Consider the following 26,721-nt stretch of genomic DNA (forward strand, 5'->3'; position numbering starts at 1 on the left):
CTAACTACTCATTACAATTAGGATTATCTAAGCATATTAAATATCACTAAGAAATCAGTCATAATTCTTAACCACCTGTAATCATACAAGGTAAGGAATTGGGTAATATTAGCCTTTAGCCTGGAAGCTTCTTGAAGACATCAAAGTAGCACTGGTGAGAGAAGTTCCCTTGAGTATTTTCTTGCACACCTGATGAAGAATGCACCGTTGTCACTGCGTTCACATCCGAATCCATCATCGAGGCACAGCTGGATTCTGTCAATATCCCTTGGATGGTTACAGGTGCGGTGGTGGCATGGCGCAGAGCTGCCTTCAGTGGTGCTATATGGTTGTATTGGACTGAAGCCAGACAGCCAACAAAACCCAGGGTGTTTGCTTTAGCAACTTCAGAATCCAATCCAAGATTCTCTGTAACATGAAAGACAGTCAGTTTTTTTAAACTATGCTCCATATCTACTTTAAGTAATGTCTGAAATTATAGAAATTACCTCGTTATTTTTTGAATAAAGGAAATTGTCCCCCAGTTCTCTTTATCTCCTCTTTCCAAACTCTACCCCCACTACCAGTGTCAGTATATCAACTACATATCATAGAAAATTGCTAGGGCTATCTTGCTTTGCGATAATGTTTCAAACTTCTAAATTTTCATTCATGTATTTTATGAACTGTAACGAATACTTAGTAAATCTCTTCTACACTCTAGATGTTTTATAGAATTTAGATCATTATCTCCATCACCATTTATTTATGGATTCTGGTGATTAATTCAAGCATACTACAAAGCTTATTACAACATTTCACTCAAAATGATAGCAAGAAAAAAATGAAAAGAGGAAGACAGAGTGGTTAGAATTCAAAGTGGTCCTCTCAGAAGTTTATCATGTTTGGTGTTTTAAGCAGCTTGTACTCCGACCTTCTAGTCAAGATTTTCACATGCTTAGTTCTGTCCGTGGTACTGATCGGTGAGCGTGGATTTTCTATGACAGAAATCAATCTCTAAAAGTATCCTTGAATCTTTATAAAAGATAATGAGGCAATCATTTATGATTCACGACAAGATCAAATGTCTCATTGTCTTCAAGATTTGTGGTAAGATTGTTCAGTAGCCCATTTCTTTATTTTAACAAGGATCATTTGGACAAATTGCTGTGATGCAATTACATAAAACTACAATACGGGATGAACCTTTTTTTTCCCCCCTTTAAGGCATAACAGTTTCAACAGACCTAGATTGTTCAGATAGATATTTTATTATGATAATCTGTTTATTTTCTGGAAGAGGACAAGGACTTTCCTCTCTATCAGGTAAATTATAATTTATTTCCATCATAAATGATCAAAGACTGCTGCCAGGGATCACCAACAAAGCACTTTGTTGGCCACATTTAGGGAAGACATATAATGGACATATGGATCAAAATGAGAAATTAACATACTTTAACAGTGCTTTTTCTAGTTTTGTCCTCATTATTGTCTCCCCCTTCAACACCCATGTAAACCTTGCTAATTTATCATCATTCTCTTCTTACAGGAAAAGAAAAGAAATCATGTATTAATTTTATGTGGCTATTGTAACAAATTAGCACAAACTTAAACAGCATAAAACAACACAAATGTTTTGTTTTACATCTCTGCAGAAGTCTATACCGGTCTCACTGGGCTAAAATCGAGCTGCTGTTAATCTGCATTTTTTCTAGAGCCTCCAGGGAATAACCCATCTCTTTGTCTTTTCTAACTCCCCCAAACCACCCATATTCCTTGGCTTATAGCCCCCTTCCTGTATCTTCAAAGACAGCAATGTTGCACTTCTGTGTATCTTTCTTCCAAAGTCACTTTTAATACTAATTCTCTACTTTTGCCCCTTCTTCCACTTTTAAGGACCCTCGTGATTGTACTGGGCTCAGCCAGTTAATCAAGGATAATCTCCCTATTTTTTTTTTTTGCGGTATGCGGGCCTCTCACTGTTGCGGCCTCTCCCATTGCGGAGCACAGGCTCCGGACGCGCAGGCTCAGTGGCCATGGCTCACGGGCCCAGCCGCTCCGCGGCATGTGGGATCTTCCAGGACCGGGGCACGAACCCGTGTCCCCTGCATCGGCAGGCGGACTCTCAACCAGGGAAGCCCCAATCTCCCTATTTTAAGGACAGCTGCTTAGCAACATTAATTCTTCTTTACCAGTTAGCTTAACATATTCACAGGTTCTGAGGATTAGGATTTGGCTATTTTTGTGGGTTATTATTCTTCCTACCACTCCATTCTTCTTGAGACTCTGTGAGAACTTTCCAGTTAATTATAATCAAAATTAATAGAGATGTGAATCGACACTCTTCAAGTGTGTAAGAACATGGGGCAGGGGTGGGGAGGAAACTGTGGTCTTCCAAATATTCCTGTAAATATCCTACAGTGGTGGTACCTATTTGTTACGTACTCATGAAAGCATCACGTATGCCTATTTCTCATTCTATGCTTACAAAGACTGAGATTATGAGCATAAGCGACTGCTCAAACACTGTTATGCAAAAGTCTTCCACACCAAAAAGCTTTAATTAAGACTAAGTGCTATTTGTCGAGTGTCAACAGAACTCAATGTACCCTAGTGTAATTCAGAATGCACATTAGCTACTGATTGGTAGTTTTCATGGGATAGAGTTAGAGATCAGAAGTATTTACAGAAGGAAGACAAGAGAAGGGAAGCATAAACTTGTATGAAGATTTTTTCCTTGTGGGATTTCAAAGCAGTGGAAAGTGACATGTCACTGCAGCTATGCCTTAAGGGTCTAAGTCAAAACTGCCAGATCTTATTCCTAGAATTCAGTTAAAAAGAAGCCTGTATTGGTGACAAGGTCTTTGAAGGATATCGTTATTCTGACCACCATGAATCCAAGTTCCAGGTAAAAGAATCGGCACATGGATAAATAGGGGGAAATGTCAGAAAATGACCACCTCTCTTTAATGGAAGAAATGTTTTGGATCAAGTCTTATCTCTAGGAAAGTTAATTTATTCTAGATGTATAAAAAGCATGCAAACCTTGAGAGGGTTCTGAAAAGAAATGAAGAAAACAAGAGTCCTTGATAGCAGAAAATACTCTCAGTATGAGTCCCGGCATAATGATTTCTCAGATTCTTACATATATGGAGAGGCAAAAAAAAATGTTAAGATGGTTCCAGATTATATTTACTTCTTATAAATTTGTTACCTAATATGTGGTAAGAAACAGTTGTTTGCTAAAAATGCATTTGTTCAATAGTCAACACCTATTGGGTACCTACTATATAATAATGTAATATTTTTAAAATTATTGAAATGTGATTGATGTACAGTATTATGTTAGTTTCAGGTGCACTATAGAGTGATTTGACATTTGCGTACATTATGAAATGATCACAATGATAAATCTAGTAACCATCTGTCCCCAAAGTTATTACAATATCATTGACCATATTTCTTATGCTGTATATTATATCACCATGGCTTATTTATTTTATAACTGGAGGTTTGCATCTCTTAAACCCATTCACCTATTTTGTCCACCCTCCACCTACCCCACCCACCCATTCTGGAAACCACCAGTTTTTTCTCTGTATGACTGTTTTCATTGTTTGGTTTGTTTGTTTATTTTGTTTAGTTTTTAAGAATCCACATAATAAGTGAGATCATATGGTATTTGTCTTTGTATGACATTTCACTTAGCATAATACCCTCTAGATTCATCCATGTTGTAGCAAATTATGAATTTAACCATTCATCTATCCATGGGCATAGGCACTTAGGTTGTTTCCATATCCTGGTTATTATAGATAATGCTTCAATGCCATTGGAGTGTATAGATCTTTTCAAATTAGTGTTTCTGTTTTCTTTGGGTAAATACCCAGATATGAAAATGCTAGATCATATAATATTCCATTTTTAACTTTCTGAGCAAACTCCATACAGTTTTCCATAGTGGTTGAACCAACTTACAATCCCACAAAAAGCACACCAGAATTCCCTTTTCTTTACATCCTCACCAACACTTGTTATTTTTTCTTCTTTTTGATAACAGCCATTCTGACAAACGTGAGATGGTATTTGATTGTGGTTTAGATTTGCATTTCCCTGACGATTCGGGATGCTGAGCATCTTTTCATGTTTCTGTTGGCCACCTGTATGTCTTCTTTGAAAAAACAAGTCTATTCATGCCCTCTACTCATATTTTTAATATTTTGAAATTGTGTTCTGTGTATATTTTGGATATTAATCCCATGTTGGATATATCAATTGCAAATATTTTCTTCCAACTAAGATGCCTTTTCATTTTGTTGATAGTTTTCTTTGCTGTGCAAAATCTTTTTAGTTTGATGTAGTCCCATTTAATTATTTCTGCTATTGTTTCACTCACCTGAGACAGATCCAAAAAAATATTGCTAAGACTGATGTCAAAGAGTGTACTTCCTTTGTTTTCTTCTAGGAGCTTTATGGTTTCAGGTCTTCATTGAAGTCTTTAATCCATTTTTAGTTTGTTTCTGTATATGATATGAGAAATTAATCCAGTTTGATTCTTTTGCATATAGCTGTCTAGTTATATCCAGCACTATTTACTGAAAATATTTTTCCCATTTTATATTCTTGCCTACTTTGATGTGGATTAATTGACCATATAAGTGTGGGTTTATTTCTGGGTTTGCTATTCTGTTCCATTGATCTATGTGTGTGTGTGTGTGTGTGTGTGTGTGTGTGTGTGTGTGTGTGCGCGTGTCGGCACCATAATGTTTTGATTATTTTAGTTTTGTAGTATAGTTTGAAATTAAGTAGTGTGATACCTCCAGTTTTTTTTCTTCTTTCTCAAGACTGCTTTGGCTATTCAAGGTTAGTGTGTGTGTGTGTGTGTGTGTGTGTGTGTGTGTGTGTGTCTGTCTGTCTGTCTGTGTGTCTGTGTGTGTCTGTGTTTTCATACAAATTTTAGAATAATTTGTTCTAGTTCTGTTAAAAATGCCACTGAAATTTTGATAGGGATTGAACTGAATCTTTAGATTGCTTTGGGTGGTATGGCTTTAATAATATTCATTTTTCTAATCCATGAATATAGTGCATATATAGAGGATTTTTTTGCATCTATGTTCAGAAGTTACAAGTTTGGTTTGTAATTTGCTTTTTTCCTTTTCCTTCCTTCCTTCCTTTCTTCTTTTCTTTTCTTTCTTCTTTCCTTCCTTTCTCTCTTTCTCTCTCTCTCTCTCTCTCTCTCTTTCTTTCTTTCTTTCTTTTGTGTGTGCAGGTCTTTCCTGGTTTTGACATCAGTGTGATACTCACCTCATAGTATGAATCCAGACGCATTCCTTCTTCTTCAATTTTTTGGTATAATTTGAGAAGGACAGGTGTTAACTCTTCTTTAAATATTTGGTAGAATTCACCTTTGAAGCCATCTGGTCCTGGACTTTTGTTCATTGGGAGAATTTTTTTAAATTAATTTAAAAAATTTTAAATGATTCAATTTCATTACTGTTAATTGGTCTGTTCATATTTAATATTCCTGATTTCAGTCTCAGGAGATTGTAGGTTTCTAGGAATTTATTCTTTTCTTCTAGGTTGTTCATTTTACTGACATATGATTTTTGTAGGTGTCTCTTAGGATCCTTTGTATTTCTGTGGTGTTAGTTGTAACTTCTCCTCTTTCTCTTCTGATTTCATTTATTTGGGCCCCCTCTCTCTTTTCTTCTTGATGAGTCTGGCTAAAGGGTTCTCAATTTTGTTCAGCTTTGCAAAGAACCAGCTCTTAGATTCATTGATATTTTCTTTTTTTTTTTTTTTTTTTTTGGCTCAGTTTCATTTATTTCTGCTCTGATCTTCATTTCTTTCCTTCTACTATCTTTGGGTTTTGTTTGTTCTTCTTTTTCTAGCTCTTTTAGTGTAAAGTTAGATTGTTTGAGATTTTTCTTATTTCCTGAAGTAGGCTTGTATTGATATAAAATTTCCTTTTAGACCTGCTTTTGCTGCATCCCATAGAATTAGGATCACTGTGTTTCCATTTTTATTTGTCTCCATGTATTTTTTTTAATTTCCTCTCTGATATCTTCAGTGATCCATTGGTTGTTTATTAGCATGCTGTTTAGACTCCACATGTTTGTGTCTTTTTGCATTTTTTTCTTGACTTTTAGTCTCATACAATTGTGGTCTGAAAAGATGCTTTATATGATTTAAATATTCTTAAGTTTATAGAGCTTATTTTGTGGCCTAACATGTGATCTATCCTGGAGAATTTTCCATGTGCCCTTGAAAAGAATATGTACTCTGCTGGTTTGGGATTAACTGTTCTCTATATATCTATTCATCTATCTGGTCTAATATGTCATTTAAGACCAGTGTTTCTGTACTGATTTCCTGTCTGGATGATCTGTCCATTTATGTAATGGGGTATTAAAGTCCTCTATTATTGTATAACTGTCAATTTCTCCCTTTATGCTTGTTAATATTTGCTTTATTTCAGTGCTCCTATGTTGGGTACATATATATTTATGATTGTTATAAATTTTTTGTTAGATTGATCCCTTTACATTAGGTACTGTCCTTTGTGTCTTGTAACAGTATTTATTTTAAAGTCTATTTTATCTGATTTCAGTATGCTACCCTAGCTTTCTTTCATTTCCATTTGTATGAAATATGTTTTTTCTATCACCTCACTTTCTGTGTGTGTCTTTAGATCTGAAGTGAATCTCTTGTAGGCAACATGTATATGTGTCTTGTTTCTTTATCCACCAAGTCTCTCTATGTTTACAATAATTGTTTTTAAAATATTATTTCTATTTCCCTTCCATGTATATGTTATTATCATCCAAAATATACAAGTGAAGAAGCTGACACTATTAATGTTAAAATATATACAGGAGCTCATGTGGCAAAGTTGAGATTTAAACCAAAGTCTTTATGACTTGAAATGCCAAACTCTTTATGTAAGCTAAAGAGTTGCCTCCCTAAAATCCTTCCAAAAATATCCTAGGTATTTTTGTAAGATACTGTTATATAAATTAGCTAAGAAGAAATAGGATGCAAAAACTAAGGAAAGCACAAGTCATTCTAAACTCTTGATTATATTAAAAATAATGCATTTTCTAGGTCATTTTATTCAATTTTTAGGTTATAATTGCATTCAATTTATAAGGAACTAGGAAAGAGAACTATTGTATGGGCTGAGCTACAGAATAAATATGGAAGATAAACTTAACAGTGAATGTGGCTACTCAGAAGTGGTTGAATGAGAATGCAAACAAAGGCCATACCACTGGAAAATGCCACTGTTCTCTTTCTCATTCTTCCCAAGGTTTTCTGCTAACATATAAGAGTCCCATCCAATCAGGAAGAACTGCAAGGTTTCTCCTTATATAATATATACCATCTCCTTGAGAAACCACAAATATCTTACAAAGAAAATTTCTTATTTGAAATTGACATAGTTTATACCTCCCAACACACTTTAAATTTCACTGAAATGTCACTTCTGATTCTCATTAGAGTCTATCTACTTGCCCTCAAATACTGACGTAGAAGCAGCATGGGGTGCTGAAATAGCATGGATTGGAGGTAGGTAGACCTAAGCTGATGAATTATGCCCTTGAACATATGATTTGTATTTTCTCATTTCTGAGATTTGTCCACTGTAAAATAGTGATAAATAGTATTGACAACATGAATTGTGGTGGAAATAAATATAAAAAGCATGATTCCTAACTCAGTGCCCATACATTCATTTATTATCATCATCATCATCATCATTATCATTATCCTTCCTACTAGTCTTCCAAAGAGTTCCAAAAGCCTTTGACTAGATTCAAGGGCCCTCAACATGTCCAAGTAATACTGCATTTATATGAGAAAACTAAGATGTAAATGCTTATGTGCTTGTCGTAAAGACTAAACTTCCACTTCATACTGACTCATAACTGAATATATGTAGTACTAAAACTTTGAATGACTCAGTTGGTTAAGTTAGTATAGACTAACTTCTTTAAGCATCTGAAAACTTGACTATCTACATTAATTTGCAAACACTCATTTCTTCAAAGCAAAACTATATCCCTCTGTTAAAACTAGTGGATTTTGTGATGCCAAGGAAAATAGCACAGAACCAATGTTAGCCCCAGAATGTGCAACATTTTACACAGTCACAATTGTTTGACACTAAGAGAGTGATAGAGCCAACCTAGGCAGTTTTTTTTTTCTGGGTATTAGAAAATGAAAAAGAAAAGATCAGCAATTTGCTAAGAACAGACATTGCTGTAAGATGAAATATGACATTTGCTATATGTCAAAAGCCATCGATGACATTTGAAACACGAAGTGTCAAAATACAAGTCATTCAGACCCACACAACCTGGACTTACGAGAGAGTAAAATGTACCATCACAAAACATAAATAAAGAACTTGATATTAATGGAAGACATAAGTGATATATACAAATAAAGAGTATTTCCCTCAAGAGTACTTTGTGGCTTTCGGTAATAGTGAAACAGTCTGAAAATTTAACTATCGGGAATATTCATGTCTCTCAAATAAAGCTTTTAATCCTGAAAGAGGAATGTCAAACTGTATTAAAAAAATATTTGGCATTTACTTAATGCTTTTATACTTTTCATGGTATGCACATTTGTACAGCCTATGTAAATATTCATCCTTGTAAAATAAGAAAGTGTGAGATAATTATACCTAATTACCAGTTAGGGAAATTAAGACACAAGGTCAAGTAATTGTTTAAAGCAAATTACCTAGTCCATGGCCAATCCAGGTTTGATACCTAAGTCTCTTGTATTCTGTCCTTATTTTCTCTGTTATGCCATATTTAGTAGCTTTCTGTAGGTATTGATTGTTGATAAGGTGAAAAGAAACCTCACCTCCATAGCATGACTTAGAGCCCTTCACTAGCTAACTCCCACCCACCCAGCCAGCCTCATCTGTGCTACATAGAACCGAACTTCTCACTCTTCTCTTAGTAGGTGCACATGTTCTCTCTGCCTGGAAGGCCCTTCTGTCCCTTAACTACCTGGATAACAACCGCTCCTTCTCTGTTAGACCTACATCTATTTATTGGTCACCTATGAGAATCACACTATGTGTGAGACAGTGGACTTACAATTGTCAGCTAGCAGACATATTTAACAGACCAGCAATGATTTCAGGCAATAAGTCTTATGGGAGGAAGACATCATTGTGGCTCTGGTACCACAGAAGAGACCCCTGACACAATCTAGGACAGTGGGGATCAAATTTAGTATGCAAATTAATTTTCCAGGGAAATGTATGAAAATTCATATCTTTGAATCTCATTCAGTAGGTCTGATGTGGAGGTATCCAAGAATTTGCATTTTAAAAATACATTCCTAGACACTTACAATATGGCTGGTTCAGGAACCCCACTTTGAGAAACATTAATTTAGGAAAGATGTTCTGGAAAATAATGTATTAGGTGATCAATAGACAAAAATCATGCATGAGAGGGTGGGCAGAGAGTTCCAGACACAAAGCAAAGCCTATACAAAGCCTAGACTGAGAAAGTCCATGACATTTCAAACACTAAATAATCAAGTTAACTCTACCTTCAAATAAGGCAAAAGACGACGTTGAAAAGATAGGCAGGGACCAGGTGGAGTTAGGAAAGTACTTTCTCCATGTTCCCAAGGCATTTGCTTACTTCTAAGGCACTTCTTTTATTTCACCATTATGTTTACAAGTCTGTCCTTCAACAAGATTGGCAGATTCTTGCTTTCAAGAAACCTGTTCCTTTCTAATTTCCAGCCTCACCAACTAGGACACAGTGTCTAACACAGAGAGCATTTTGTAAACTGTAAAAGGAATTAATAAATAAAAAATAAATGTTTCCTAATATCAACAGTAATACAGCCTTATCAGGGATGTTCAGATATATTTAAAACTTTATTCTGGCCATTTACAAGCATTTAGTTTCTTTACTTTTGCATTCACACTCATAACACATTATGTGGAATTCTCTTTGATGAAGCCCAATCCTGATGAGAACTTCATTAATATTTCCTGCAGCTCTGCCAATGGTACTCATCGAATATTTCTCTTCATTATTCTAAGCACTTTGTTACCTAAAGCTAACTAAATAGTTTCTATGGAACCTGAGTGACCCTGTAAATTTGGTTGCTACATATCACAGTGTCTATTCTGTTTGTAATGGCACCATAGGCTTAAAGGGTCAGAGCTTGTAGTTTTGCTCATCACACTGCCAAGGAGATGCCTGCCAAATACTGCATGATAGGCTCCTTATCTTCAGGTCTCAGGATGAAAGCCCCACTCCAGACAATCCATTTTATGATGAAGTTTTCCTTATTTCCTTCCACTGACTGCCAATTTACTAACATAGTATTTTGGGCATAGACGTTGATAAATACATTCTTTTGGATGATTAAATGGGTCTCAATTGCACAGGATCTGGCATATAGTAGGTCTTCCATTACTCTTCTTTAAGTAGAAATATATACATACACATAGATAGACAGACAGATGGATAGATGGATAGATAGATAGATAGATAGATAGATAGATAGATAGATAGATAGATAGACAGACACTAATATTACAAGAAACATACAAAAATAACCAAGTTGATTCGGTCAACAAAATTCTACCATTTGAGAATTCATTATCTCCAGTGAATAGCTCATGGGCTCAACTATAGTTTTCATTTTTAAATTGGGTTCCTTAGTTACATGCGTTACATAAAAGCAGTTCTATGGATATATGACAGTGACTACTGGATTGGTAAAACCTTAGCAATATATATCCAAATTTAAAATTCTAGATATCATACTCCCAATGCCAATTCTGCTTATTTTCCACAGAAAAGTCACTTTTCTGACTTTTAACACTGAGATGCTCAAGTTGACGTATAAACTCATTCCTTTGGGATTTAAAAATACAAAAAGAATTCATCCTAGGGTGCTGATTATTTATTTGATGTGGGCCCAGAACTAGACAACTCATGTGTCTTGATTTATGTTGTTTACTCTGTTAAAGGAAAGGAGCAAAACTAGAGCCCTGCATGTCCTAACAGAGAGTCTTTTAACAGAGTCCAAAAATAACCTATAGAAATATATTCTACTCTGTTATGGAATTACTTGCTAGCTATGAAGTTAAAAGAAGTACCAAAAGGAGTAAAAGCCATACTGAGCACCTCCAGTGATCTGATGTTATTTCTTTTATTGTTTACAGAGTTACACATAATGCATATTTTGTGAGGAGGTTTTCTGCTGCAAGTAACAGAAAATCCAACTTGCAGAGACTTAAATGTTACAGGGATGAGTTATATCAAATAACAAGGAGTTTAGAGGCAAGGAGAGCTCTGAGCATGGAATTTCAGGGTTTCTCCTCTTTGGCTGTCTCATCCTCAGGCTGGAACAAGGTGGTCATGCAATTCCAGGCATCACATCTAGACACAACAATGTCCAGAAGCAATACATAAATACATAAACAAAAGCTGCCTCAATTCTGTGTTTGTTTTTTTTTTTAAGAATGGAGAATCCTTTCTCAGAACCACATACACACAGCTACCCTGAAGGCTTCTTCTCATTGGCTAGATTGTGTCCCAGGTTTATGTTACTCCGATCACTGGCAATGGAGAGGGACCACAAGCATTTGATTAGATCAGCAGTTTTTAAGACTTGTTTTTAGTCTAAAGATCCATTTTCACTCTTAAAAATCTTGAAGAGATTTGGGGCTTCCCTGGTGGCACAGTGGTTGAGAGTCTGCCTGCCGATGCAGGGGACACAGGTTCGTGCCCCGGTCTGGGAAGATCCCACATGCTGCAGAGCGGCTGGGCCCGGGAGCCATGGCCGCTGAGCCTGCGCGTCCGGAGCCTGTGCTCCGCAATGGGAAAGGCCACAACAGTGAGAGGTCCGCGTACCGCAAAAAAAAAAAAAAAAAATCTTGAAGAGATTTTTGATATTTATATCTGTTTTGGATCTGTTTGGATCTGTTTTGGATCTGTGTTAGAAATGAAAACTGAAGAAGCCACAGTACACATTCCATTAGCCATCTAAGTGGTGATATCATCACACATCTTGTAGCCTCTGAAAAACTCCATTCTGCACGCATGAGAGAACACGAGTGATAAAGTTCATTAATATCTATTATTAAAATGAAGATAGTTTTGACCTCGTGGATTCCCTGAAAAGGTCTAAGGAGTCCACCCTCTCAATGACCACAGGACCAAACTTTGAGAATCACTGGCTCAAACCAATCAGGAGGAATCTTCAGGGATTGCAGATGAAGACAATATTCCCACAAGCACATGAATTCATAGAGGAGCATGAATGCTTAAATAAAATTGGAATTCTGTTAGGAAAGGAAAAATAAGTCAAAATGGATGTTGGGTAGGCAATCAACACTGTCAGTTGAATACATATAAGGCAATCTCTGGAAGGCAGGAAAGAAGGAAGGAAGGGAAGGAGGGAGGGAGGGGGAGTGAGGGAGAGAGGGGGAAGGAAGGAAGGAAGAAGGAAAGAAAGAAAGAAAGAAAGAAAGAAAGAAAGAAAGGAAGAACAAATGAAAGAAAGAAAGAAAGAAAGAAAGAAAGAAAAAGGAAGAAGGAAAGAAAGAAAAAGAAGAAAAGAGAGAGAGGTAGGGAGGGAGGAAGGGAAGGAAAGGAAGGAAGGAAGAAAGAAAGGTATTCAAAAATAACTTCCTTTAAAACTGAATATATGTGTGTGTGTATCCACCCCTCCCACCATACACACATTCAGTTTAAAAAATAGTTATTTTTGACCAGTCATATATTGACCTCTGCAAAAATCCTCACATCTAGTTTGAATGTCCTAAATTTGGCTGCTCTGTATAAGGAAAAACGAGCTATTCTGTAGGGACCGAATGGAGACCAGTCATGGGCAATATTGATCAATGTGCATAGCAATGACTGGTCCTTGGTCCTGGCAGCTGATCTTTCTGGGAACCAAACCTTCTGTGCTGCTCCCAGGTCTGGGGCAGGGAGAGATGGCATATTTGTCTTTTTGTGTCTAGATTATTATCCAATATATAATTGGTAATTATTATATTAAATAAAAATAACTCATTCAAATATTTCTAACATGATGATCATAAAGCAGCCCCTTCATCTCTCTAAGTCTCAGATTCCTTATGGGTAAAACTGATCATTGTATATGCCTTGAAGTTTGGTTTACAAGACACATGGTGTGGCAGAGAATAAGCACCCCCCTCCGAAGATGTCCATGTCGGAATCCCCAGAACCTGTGAATATTTTACATTACTTGGCAAAAGAGACTTTGATCATATGAGTAAGTTAAGGGTCTGGAGATACAAAGATTATCCTGGGTTATCTGGGTAAACTTAATGTGATCATAAGGGTCCATATAAAGGGAGGCAGTCAGAAGTAGGAGATACGATGACAGAACCAAGAGGATCTAGTAATTTGAGGAAGGGGTTACAAGCCAAAGAATGCAAGTAACCATGTAAGTAGGAAATGGAAAGGAAACAGTTTCTCCCCTGAAGCCGCCAGAAGGAACACAGCTCTGCTGGCACCTTAATTTTAGCCTCATAATTTTCACTTAAGACTTCTAACCTCAAGAACCATACGATAAATTTACCTTGCTTTAAGCCACTGATTTTATGATAGTTCGTTAAAGCACCAACAGGAAAATAATAAACATAGGAACACTCTTAGAGAATGCTAATGTGGTTCTACTTTCTACATTTAAAACATGCCCAGAAATTAATATTTTAGTGGCTATAAAACAATGTTAATTTTCTTGTTTATATATTTCTATTTAATAAATTTGGTCATTGTAAACCGTCTCCACTTTGTGCAGATCGAATATGCATGAATTTCAGTTACCATGATTTAAATAACACCAGTCCTCCAACAACATGACTCAAGTTTCAGTGACTATGATATAAGCATAAGTGTATAAAGTACAAACTCTGCTGCTAGCTCTTCAGTCCACAAATTAACATGTAAATAGCAGATGTGCATCATGATTAGTAACCACTCACATCACTTCTTTAAAAGTTTGTGGTAGATTGGCCACTGTGCCATTGCTGATTTAATTAACACACAGACAGCAAAGCGTATAGTTGTGTAGCTTCTTTGTATCTCAGTAATAAACCTATGTGACATTTTACAGAAAAATAGATAACCCAAAGAGGGAATTGATCAACAAAGATGATTTTGCAGCAAAGAAACAGAAAGTAGAGCACTGGAAGTGAAATTCAAATGTAAATAGATTTATAGAAGAAATAGCTGGCCATGGAAATGCTGACACTGACACAGAAAGACTCTAGGTCTGCAATCACAGGAAATTAGCGAAGGTGATAGGAATCGATATAAATGAGGTGGTTCATGACAAACAGAGTGGCAATGTCCCAGAGGAAGTGATGCCAGCAAAAAACTTCACAGTAAAAGAACTCTCCAGAATGTTTCATGACATTGAAAACACAAAGGATGAAATGGTGGAAGCTGATCCAAACTTAGACAGCAGCATGACAGTTCACCAAGGCATAAGAAAGATGCGCCCTCCATATTTAGTCATACAGCTAGATGGCGGCAAGCACTGTTCAAACTATTCTTGAAAGATTTTTTTTTGCAAACAAATGAGATAGTCTAATTCTCAATGTTTCTAATACTTTAGATTACAGAGTACTAAGTAAATACTAGTTTTTCTTCATTTCCCTAAGAGAGTTTTTATTTATTTATTTTTATTTTAGAATTTTGTATGGAAATTTAGTTGATTTATACTTTAAGAGAGTTGTTAATGCTTTGGCAAAAAATTTTTAACGGTCCTAGAGCTAATCATGTTTTTCTCATGAATGATTAAGATGTCTTTTCACAGTTTCAGTTCGTGTGGTCACTTACTGTTCTGCAGAATTGGGTAAAGCAAGGACCACCTCCATAATATCCATCAGGACAGGATTGCTTATTAAGTGCCAAAGACTGCTTTAAGTGCCTTATAACACTTAATCATCATCTGCATTATTGTGCCCATTTTAAAGGGAAGAAAATGGAAACAATTGAGGTTAAATAATACAAAGGAACACCCAGTAAGTGATAGAGCTGGGATTTGAACCTACCCAGTGTAAACTCATTCCCAGACTGCAGGACACTACACCCGCTTCTTCTTGTACTTGCTAACACTCCTAGAACATCAATTATGCCCCGGCTTTCCCTGTTCAAGTTAGATGAGCAGTTGGGTTGTGATGATCTCATCACAATAACTTGGCAAAATAGAAACTATGGTGCGCTCCATGCCACAGGTGAATGAAATTAAGGTTTAGAGAAGTAAAGTAACTTGTCCAAGGTCTCACAATAAATGTTAAAGCCTGATGCCCCACAAAGAGGCCAGGTGTGGTAAATGTAGTGACACAATATATTTTGTTGAGTAAATGTGTTCAGTGATTGACATATCATATGATATCACTTATATGTGGAATCTAAAAAAATGATACAAATGAACTTATTTACAAAACAGAAATAGACTCACAGACAGAGGAAACAAACTTATGGTTACCAAAAGGGAAAGGAGGCGAGGGATAAATTAAGAGTTTGGGATTAACAGATAGACGTTACTATGTATAAAATAGATAAACAACAAGAACCTACTGTATAGCACAGGGAACTATATCAAATATCTTGTAATTACCTATAATGGAAAAGAATCTGAAAAAGGATATATATATATATATATATATATATATATATATATACACATATATATATATATTTTTTGCTGTACACCTGAAGCTAACACAACATTGTCAATTAAATATACTTCAATTTAAAAAATGGTTATTGAAAAAAAATGTGTTCAGTGATTGAACTTTTAAATTCTATTCTGAGTGTTTGTTTTAAACTCAGTAAATCATTTTCCTGTGAATTTATTAACCTACTTCAGTGAAGCGTGCTCATCCCAGAGAACCAAACTCTCTTCCTTCCTAATGAAAGAGGGTGTTCACTGGCTGGTAACCTCATGCGGTCATCATGGCTGATGATGGCTTACTTGCTGTTCTTCAGGATAGCATATTTCTGTTTTAAGATGAATCTGTAAGACTTCGTGAAAAGGAAAAGTATATTTCTGGGATTTCCTTACAAGAGGTATTTTGGAACTAGTGTGTTTTGTAGTCGGCTTCCAATCACACTGCAAATGTAATTCAGTAAATACTAAATGAGGATGGATTGTGCACGAAGCATCAGTGATGTTGTCTGCGTAAAGGCTGAGCCCGCTTAGCTTTCAGAGCAGGTGTGCCACAATTATGGTGCACGACCCACCAGCGGGGGACTGGCCCCTAAGGCAGCTCCCAACCATGCCAGTCTAGAGACTTCTTTCCTCCACTGCCTGTAGAACCCTCATCTATAGCTCTTGCTTCATACTTAACCTTATGCTCCCTTGTTTCATCTCTTGCATTGTTCTCCTTGACACACAAGGAGGTGGCCTCCTGGATAATGAAGATCAAACTGGCTTCAATGACCCAGATGTGAGCAAACATATTCATCCTCTGTCTCCTCTGGAGGGCAAGAAACCCATGAGGTATAATCCCAACCCCCACTCATCAGTTCTCAGCCATATATACAATTGATCTGCATCAGTGAGCTTCTGCATTTGGCTAAAAGGGTAGCATTTTCTTCTCTCTCCATCTGATTCAGAGAGTATAAAATCACACATTATTCCTGTTAGTTATAATTTGCATTTGACTGCATGTAACAGACAATTTAAAAAAAGAGAGAGAACAGTAGCTCAAATCAGGTAATAGTTTATTTTATTTTTTATTCCCAGTTAATGAGAAGTCTGATGTTAATCTGTCTAATGTTGGTATTTTGGCTCCAGATATCATCAGGGGCCCAGAAACTTTTTTAGATTTACCCTTTCCTCTTCATAGGCTATAGCTTTTGTTTTCTTCCTCATAAGATGACCCAACGAACTCCAGCTACTACCCTTATGTCCCAGCAGGGGGAAGTAGCGGGGCAAAAAGCAAAAAGGTACACATCTGCTAAGTCAGCCTTTTTGAAAACTCTACTAACTTCTTCTTGGAGACCATTTTCCAGGACCATGTTGCATGGCCATTCTTAAGAAGTAGGCCAGGGATGTCCTGGTTTTAACTAGGAACTTTGCTCCCTCTAAACAGGAACAAAAATTTAATGAAAAACATCAATGTGTTAAATAAAGAAGAGGAGAATGAATATTGGATATTTGGTAGGCTGTTAACAGGCTCTGACTCAATTCCCTTCTGACAAACTTTCTTCTCTATACTTTCCTCCAATTAAACTGTTATGCAACTTCCTTTCTAGAAATAGATTTCATCACCAATGAATAGGATCCCTGGGTTCAACATTAAACTCTTCTACTTTTTAACATTGTATCTTTAGGAAAGACACATGATATCTTTGGGGCTGTTTCCTCATCTATAACATGGGAATGGAGGTGGTGCCTGCAGGTGGAAGATTAAATATCATCTTTGACATGTCTTCTGTTGAGAGATGGGGTCTATTTCCCCTCCCTCAGAGTATGAGTTGACTCATGACTGCTTTGCTCAATGGAACACATTGCAAATGATACTCTGACAGTCCCAGGACTAGCCTTCAATAGGTCTGGCACCTTCTGCCTTGGGGGCTTTGAGCCCCAAGCTACTGTGTAAGAAGCCCTACAGCCCTGAGAGACCATGCAGAAGGACCTTGAGACTAAAGGGAGAAACAGAGTGACCCAGCTGAGCCCAGCCTTCCAGACGTCCCTGCCACGGCAGCAAGCATGTGAATAAATCTGTCTTGTCCTCCAGACTGGCCCAGCTACTAACCATATCTCACCAAGAGAGTCCAGTCAGCTCCACAAGGACCTGAAGAACCAACCAGGCAAGCTCTGTCCAAGTCCTGACCCACAAAGTTCTGAGATATTTGCAAAACAGGTGTTGGGTTAAACTATGAAGTGATGGGGTCGTGAGACACACAGTAATAGACATGTAAGGTTCTACCTCGTGTGTTTGTTGTGAGGATTAAATGTAATAATGAAAGTAAACATCTTAACTGATAGCCAAGCACATAGTAAATACTCAACAATGTTCAGCTTATTGGTATTGTATCCTCTAAGTTTCCATCTACCTGCCTGTGGAAGGAGACATTGGGAGGAAACATCTATTTCGTGTCTCTCACCAGCACTCACCATCCCAGAACTAAGTCTTCTAATTAGAGTAGAAGCTAATGTTTTACTTCAATTCAGCCAGTTCATTACTCCCTCACTCTTCATGTACTAATTTCTCTGTCTGTAAGATTTCAGGGTCTGTGAAATGGGTTTATGCTTTATATGCCTTTTATTAAAGGCTGTGTGGTATAGTGGAATATATCCAATTTCTGGAGTCAGGCAAATCTGGCTTTGCACACCAGGTCAGCCAATTAATGAATGAAGGAGTGAATGTTATTGTTTGAATTCCCCCCAAAGGAGGCTCTAAGGCAGGCATCAGGGTGCAAGTACTTTATTTATAAGGTGAAGAAAACACTTCACCTTGTAAATAAAGGGTGGTGGCAAAGATAAGGATGGGAGGGAAACTAGTAAAAAGTTTTTTTTTTTTTAACTCAAACCAACCAGCACTGAGGGCAACTAAAACTTAATCCTACTGGGAAAATTCTAGGAGTCACTAGGGAGTACATACCCAAAGATAACTTAACCCAATAAATGGTAAGAAACTGGGGTATTTATACACTAGCTCACAGGCATTAAGTCCTTTATATTTCAGGCTTGTCACAAAAACATGCAAAGCATGCTTCAGTGGCTAGAGAAAACCCTCAGTAAAATAATTCAGGTGCTGGAAGTTGTAAATGAGCTTGCACTGAAGTGGTAAAGGCAAGGGAATAGGTAAGTAACCGTGCACAAGTTACTGAACCTTAATTAAAGAAGAATGTGCACCTTTGTTAAATAAAAAAAAAAAGGTAAATGTATTAAGGGCATATTTAATAAAATCAAAGACCTTCTTATATTTTAAGTCATCATTCTAGAATAAACCTTTGCTTACTGTCTAAAGCAATAAAGAAAACAGTACAAGATTAAAAAAAAAAAGTTACTCATCCTTAATTTCCTCATCTCTCAAATTAGGATAAAAAGAATTAATACAAAAAGCAATTATACTGAACTCTATGTACATTATTTTGAATACTTCCAAAGCCCTGCCCTTGTGGAATTCACAGATATAGAATAAAGTTGAAGAGATAGCTGGGGTCAATAGGTGATAATTGACTGAAACTCAGTCATTCTATTAAAAATGACAATACATAACTCTCTTTAAATATGTATTCCTTTCATCCTAGAAACAGCAGAGATAACAATGGAGATAACACTGTCTTAGTTTACATAACCCAAATACTTTAATAAAAGCAAAAAGAATATACTAAGTAAGAGGAAACACCTCACGTGAAAAGAAAAACACCCAACTACCATGTTTATCTGAGAAAGTATTGGCATCAGCAGTAACAGATAAGATAATCTGCATTTTAATTTAATTGATAAACACTCGCTATATCATGTAAAAGCACTTGAGAATATGACTCCAAAATTATCGCACACCATGATAAAAAATATGATACTGCAGCTTAGCAAAATGCTCTCTAGATAAAGAAGACAAAGAAAATGGTATATTTAAGAATTCTTCTTTCTGTTTTTCATCTGCCAAGTTGTCTTTCTGAATTTCAAGGGAATTCTTTTTACCATTTTCAGATTCCCCTTCTGTAATTGTGCTTCCATATAACATCTAAATATTAGGTAATAACTGTGCCCTAAGCAGTGTGCGTCCAAATGTATAATACATACATGCCCTTACACACACATACACACACAGATATTTAGTTATCAGAACAATCCTGATAAATAGCAATGATTATTCCTGTCTTACAGACAAGAAAACTGAGGCTCAGATAAAAATGAGGAACTTGCCAGGGTCTTAACCCACCAGTGGTTGAGCCAAGCTTCAGACTCAGTCTTCTCCCCAAGGCCAGACCTCTTGTTCTACATTGCACTCTGTGCAAGTTTCACTGCACTCAGCCATTCAGATAAGTCTCTAGCTGATGATTAATAAATAAAAATAAAGCTCTCTCCCAAATAAGAGATATAGATTACAGACATTTGGGGAGGTGGGACCAGTAACTAAGATATTAAAGTAAGTTAAACCCACACTTCATTGTCTGTGGAAGCTCTAGATAGAAAGAGTTCTTACATTGTTTTTGACCCCTGAAGATATTTGTCCATGAGCCAAAGGACAGCAGTGGAAAATTTGAATTTGGTGCTTTTCAATGTTACTGACATGTTGAAATGCAAACTGTAACTGTTAATAACATAGATGTTACTCATAGAATTTTAGAGTTTCCAGGAGCAGAGCCCAAGGAAAGATGATTCATATCACATTTATCTATGAGGGAGATGTTTTTTCTGACTGACATCCTAGGGTCATCCTAGATGGCTAGGGGCAGTTTCAGAATTCAATCCCCACTGTGTTAGTCATGGTTCTCCAGAAAAAACAGACCAATAAGAGATATATATTATTACAAGGAATTACCTCTTGTGATTATGGAAACTAAAAACTCCCAAGATCTGCAGTCAGCAAATAGGAGGAACAGGAGAGCCTATGGTGTAGCTCCAGTCAAAAAACCGGCAGGCTCCAGACCCAAGAAAAGCCAAGGTTTCTGTCCAAAGTTGAAAACCAGAAAGGATCTAGAACCAGCTCTTCAGTCCCTTTTTGTTTGATTCAGGCTTTTAACTGATTAAATGAGGTCATTTGCTTTCCTTGGTCTACTGGTTCAAATGCTCATCTCCTCAAGAAACACCTCACAGACACACCAGAATAATGTTTGACCCAACGTCTAGACGTCTAGACCCTGTATGGACCAGTCAAGCCAATACACACAACTAACCATCATGGCCAATTTGTATACAGATCAACACATCCTCTAGCCTCCCTGGACTGAAATTTCCTTTTCCCAACCTCATGCAAGGGAAGAATTATCTTACCAAGTATCAAACTTCACAATGAGTCAATTACAAGGATACGAGATGTATGTAAATGGCACACACAGAAATTTTTAGCCATAGAAAAGATACCACCATGATCCTGTGGTAGAGTCAGATGGGATGAAGTCCTGAGCAATCTTCTGACACAGAATTTATGACAGAGCACAGGGGACTGAGAAACCCTGACTTGAAGTCCTGAGTCTTATTTGTGACCTCAGCTCTTTGGAGAGCCTTCTTAAAGCCCTTTTTTAAATCCCTGGGCATGCCCAACATCATGAGTACCAAATGTCTTCAATCTGTCACCCCTAAAGTGAAATGAAGGGCTTTATATGGCTTGTCACAAAAGTACCAGGGATTAGGGATTTTTGATCCAAAAGGTTTAAGGACTCTCTGGACTTCCCTGATGGTCCAGTGGTTAAGACTTTGCCTTCCAATGCAGGGGTATGGGTTCGATCCCTGGTAAGGGAGCTAAGATCCCACATGTCTCATGGCCAAAAAACCAAAACATAAAACAGAAGCCATATTGTAACAAATTCAATAAAAACTTTTAAAAGAAAAATGGTCCACATTAAAAAAAAATCTTAAAAAAACCCCAAAAGTTGAAGGATTGTCAAAGCAATTATTACATTGCAGAATCCAGACCATAGTGAAAGTGGGTGTCATGTGACTCCAAATCCCTTAGGTCAAGAAAAAGGAAAAAGCTAATGAGTAGCCAGGATGACCACGTACAGAAGTAACAATATATTTCAAATGAAAATGAGAAAATTCACTGACAGTCCAGCAGCCAGGCACATGTCTGCAGTGGAAAAGGTCAATGAAAGGAGCACGGTTATGGGTAACCCAGGATGTAGGCACAGTCCACACACAGGTGCAAAGCATAAAGGAACTGTGCAGCCCAGTGAGGTAGGGAGGGAAAGTTTAATATTAAAAATGTTAAATATCATAAATATCCAAATTCTGTTTAAATATAATGATTGAATTCATGTCAGTATTTTAGCTCAGAATATCATAAAGCTCAGTTTCCTTTTTTTTTTTTTAGATATTGAAAAGCATTTTTATTTACAGCCTAGCAGCTCATCAATTTAGGTCAGCAAAATTGGCTTTTGGTAGCCTTTGTTTGATTTTGTTTGTTTTGTTTTAATAGTGTGAAAAAATGACTCTGGCATTAGGATTTGCAAAGTCAAAGTTTATAAAATTTCCATATATCACAAAATCCTATAATGTTCAACATTAGAATAAACTTCAGAGAGCATCTGGCAGACCCTGACATTTCAAAGAGGATGAATTTGCAGCCAAGAGTTTTTAAGTAGCTGCTGAATCTCTCAGCTCTTGTGATTTCAGGCACTCCTCAATCTCCGACCCTACACCTTGCTCCTACTCTGGCTGCTAACAAAATCTCCTTGAAGCACATATTACCAAAAAACCTTGGAATGTCACCCAGTGATTGCTTTTATTTTAAATATTTTATAGTTGAGTCTTAGCAGGGTAAAGTGTGGCAGTATGTTTGCCTGCTCAGGGATACACACAGGTAAGGTCTTCAAAAGAATAAACACAACCAGGAGTCCTCTTTAAAGACCTCTTTGCATGAACAGGAGTGTGGTGGGAGTGTGAGGAACACAGCTCACAGCACAGGATTTCCTGAATTCTCCTGCTGGGCTAACCTCTGCATATGATGGCTTTTCAAAGGCAGCGGTTTCCCTCCTAGATATATACCTAAGAAAATTTAAACCAGCTACTCAAACAAATGCATGTACATACATGTTCACAGTAGCACTATTCGCAATTGCCAAAAGGTGGAAATAACTCAAATGCCCATCAGCAGATTAATGGATAAACACAATGTAGTATAACCATACAATGGAGTATTATTCAATCATAAAAAGGAATGAAGTACTGACACATGCTACAATGCTTCTGAGCCTCAAAAACTATGCTTAATGGAAAAAGCCAGACATAAAAGGTGACAAATGGTGTGATTCCATTTATATGAAATATCCTGAATACATAAATCAATAAAGACAGAAAGCAGATTCTTGGTTGCCAAGGGAGGGGAGGAAAGGGGAGTGGGGAGTGGCTGCTTATTGGTTCAGGGCCCCCTTTGTGGGTGATGCTTTCAAACTACCTAGAGGTAATTGTTGTACAACACTGTGAATGTACTAAATATCTCTGTAGATTTTAAAATGGTTAATTTCATGCTATGTGAATCTTACTTCAATTAAAGAAATACAAATAGAGAGAGGGTGGGATGATAGTCTATTGATGATTCAACTTGGCTAGACCACAGTACTAGTGTCGTTGAATCAAACACTAGTCCTGTTGCTGTGAAGGTATGTTGTAGATGTGAATAAAGTCCACAATCAGTTGGCTTATTATCTTAGATAATCTGGATGGGTTTGATGCAATCAGTTGAAGGGATTTAAGGGCAGAGTGGCTCTTAGGCTCCCCGAAGAATTCCTTGTGGTTTACCTATTTTATATATAGTAATGTGTATGTAGTAATCCCAAACTCCTAATTTATCCCTCCCCCTACCTCACAGGGAACTATACTCAGTATCTTATAATAATCTACAATGGGAAATAATCTGAAAAAGAATATCTATATATGTGGTCAGAACATTTTTCTGTACACTTGAAACTAATACAACATTGTAAATTAACTAAACTTCAATTAAAAAAAAAAAGGAAAAAAAAGAGAAAGAATTCCTCCTGTGGCCAGCCCATGCCTGAGAGTTCCAGCCTGCACTCCCTGATGATGGCCTGTCCTACGACTTCAGATATCATATCCAGCCTTCGTAATCACCTAAACCAATACTTTGCAATAAATCTCAATATATTATCTCTTCACTGGTTGAACCCTGACTGATACAAGTGGATTCTAAATTTGGAAGATTTGTCATCCAAAAGCCTTTTGCCTTCTCTTAGACAGTTGTGCAACAATTCCCTCACAAAGATAGAAATCCTAGAGAAAGAGGAAAGAGTTCCAAACAGTGTACTTTAGAACTTCAATTACCCATACTTATTGGAGAAATGAATAAATAAGTGCTGTGATGGGGTGGCATTATGACAGGTAGGCAAAGGAAATGCCCACAGCTGAGGCCAAGGATGTTCACTGGAAAAAAAAAAAAAAAAAGAAGACATGAAAGAACATTTCCCTGGCAGGTAATGAGACCCACCAGCTCTCTTTCCAATGAGACTTTCAGAACCTCCCACTCTCCAAGAGGGAGATTGGAAATGTCTCTCCTAGGAAATACACCTATTCTAAGAAGAATGACCCAAAGATAAAGTTGGAGGTTTTCTATTAAAGGCTCAGTCATATCCTGTCGTGTAGCCCTTAATCAATGCATTCTAGCCACCCCATTCTTAAATATGAGCAGATAGCTCAAGGTCATCAAAAATCTGAGGAAATCCTCTAGTAGGAAAGAGAAAGACCAAAGGACATAACAGAAAAGGCAACTAAAGAAAAGTAACTATGTAAAAATAAGGAAAACAAAGGTAGACACACACACACACATACAGACTATAAATATACTCAGAGTGCTAAGAAAAGATAATTCAACTTTGAAACTTCATATTTATCTCCAAGAGCTAAGCTCATTCCCATGTATAAAACTTCTATTCAGGGCTTCCCTGGTGGCACAGTGGTTGAGAGTCCGCCTGCCGATGCAGGGGACACGGGTTTGTGACCCAGTCCAGAAAACTTCTATTCATGCCTTAGAAGAATCACTCTACCAACACATATAACGAAGGCCCTCACCTCCTACAACATGGCAAAGTAACCTCCTTAGGTCCCAAGATAAAGGAAACTTTGCTGGAATGGAAGATACATATGAGACTTCCAGTTCAGAGATCTAGAGCAGCTGATGTGATATGCATTTGACACACTTTCTAGTGGAAAGACACCCCTGCTCAGCATAGCTAGAAATGATTTGCTCATAAACAAGGACCTGATCCTCCACCCAAGACCAGTAGGGGAACAGTATCCTGGCTAAAGATGGTTTTACTTTTTTTTTAATTGAAGTAGAGTTTATTTACAATATTGTGTGTTTCAGGTGTACAGTAAAGGGATTCAGTTATCTATCTATCTATCTATATATATATATATATATATATATATATATTCTTTTTCAGATTCCTCTCCCTTATAGGTTATTACAAATTATTGAATATAGTTCCCTGTGCTATATAGTAGGTCCTTATTGTTTACCTATTTTATATATAGTAATGTGTATATGTTAATCACAAACTCCTAATTTATCTCCCCCACCCACTGCTATCCCCCTTTGGTAACCATAAATTTGTTTTCTCTGTCTGTGAGTCTGTTGCTGTTTTGTAAATACTTTCAGTTGTATCATTGTTGTTTAGATTCCACATATAAGTAATACCTTATGATATTTGTCTTTCTCTGTCTGACTTCACTTAGTATGATAATCTCTAGGTCCATCCATATTGCTGAAAATGGCATTATGTCCTTCTTTTTTATGGCTGAGTAGTATTCCATTACACACACACACACACACACACACACACACACACACACACACATCCAACATCTTTATCTGTTCATCTGTTGATGGACACTTAAGTTGCTTCCATGTCTTTGCTATTGTAAATAGTGCTGCTATGAATATTGGGATGCATTAGATGGTTTTACTTTTGATTTCTCCTTTCTCTGGCCTCTTAGTGTCCTTAGGAAACAATTTCCATGAGCTAGAGTTCCATTGTTCTATTATTACTGCTTGTGTGCAATTTTATGTCCCTACCCAGTCCACTGGATTTTTCAGGGCAGAAAAAAATCCCATACCCTTCTCCAGTCATCTAAGCACACCTGGCTGCTGGGATCTGCATCCCAGCAGGGGCTTGGTAAGTGTCAGCTGATAGGCTGATTGGTTCATTCTCACGCTTTCTCCACCCTCACCTGGGTTGCCCTATAGCACACCTGCTGGGATGGTAGCAGCTGGGCTCAGCTGTGACTGTGAAAAACTTGAGTCTCAATTGCTCACCTGGCATTTTCCAACCCCCAGCTCAGTTCCATTAAACTATTCAAAACCCCTAAACTGACTGCCCAGGGTTGCCCAGGATGGTTTCAGTTTTAGCACTGATAATCCCACATCCCTGAAAATCCCTCAGTGTTTGGCTAACCAGAATGGTCGCTCACCCTAGTATGGATTATAAAACCATGAACATGAACACGGGTGTTTTCCTCCTGAATTGAAAACAGGTACTCTATCTGTAATACACTAATCAAAAGGACTGTATTGTAAGATACATACAGAGAACAGACAGAGCACAAAGGCTTGTGCTGTGAGATGGGACTGATAAGAATATGGATAACAGCACATCTCTGTCTTCAAAACCACAGTCGGCCCCAGGGAAAGAGCTACAAACACAGATAAGAAATACAAGTCAGGGAACTCTGAGCAGACTCGAGGTGGGGAGAGAGACATCCCACAAAGCGGTGGACCGATGTGGAAATCTCTACTGTGAACTTTCCCAACTGGACTCTCCACTACGAGCTGGTCTGTGCCTCTTCTCCCTGTCCTGAATGATAGGGGTTTCACAATTCTAGAAGCAGCTGAGCAGGCCTGGGGTTCTTGCTTAAAGGAGGGGTGTAAAGTATCAGCTTTATAATCCCTTGTAATATGTGCCCCGAGTGGGTAAACAGGGACTCAGGTCTGACCAGAATGGTTTAATTTCCCTCTGCAATGACTGCAAAGCCACCACTCTTATTCTGTTCTCTTGTGTTCAC

The 26,721-nt window shown here is 37.3% G+C and overlaps 1 protein-coding gene across 5 annotated transcripts in view; it reads right to left on the reverse strand.

Moving 5' to 3' along the window:
• The window catches only part of CNTNAP5 (contactin associated protein family member 5), a 505,995-nt gene that overhangs the window by 10,980 nt on the left and 468,294 nt on the right, over positions 1 to 26,721 (reverse strand). For all 5 annotated transcript variants that reach the window (XM_079923775.1, XM_079923772.1, XM_079923774.1 and 2 more), the window contains one exon: positions 190 to 408. In XM_079923775.1, the coding sequence (XP_079779901.1) occupies positions 190 to 408 (219 nt within the window). The remainder of the gene's footprint in view (positions 1 to 189; positions 409 to 26,721) is intronic.

The sequence above is a fragment of the Stenella coeruleoalba genome (genome assembly GCF_951394435.1).
Source record: "Stenella coeruleoalba genome assembly, chromosome: 6".
Lineage (NCBI taxonomy): Eukaryota > Metazoa > Chordata > Mammalia > Artiodactyla > Delphinidae > Stenella > Stenella coeruleoalba.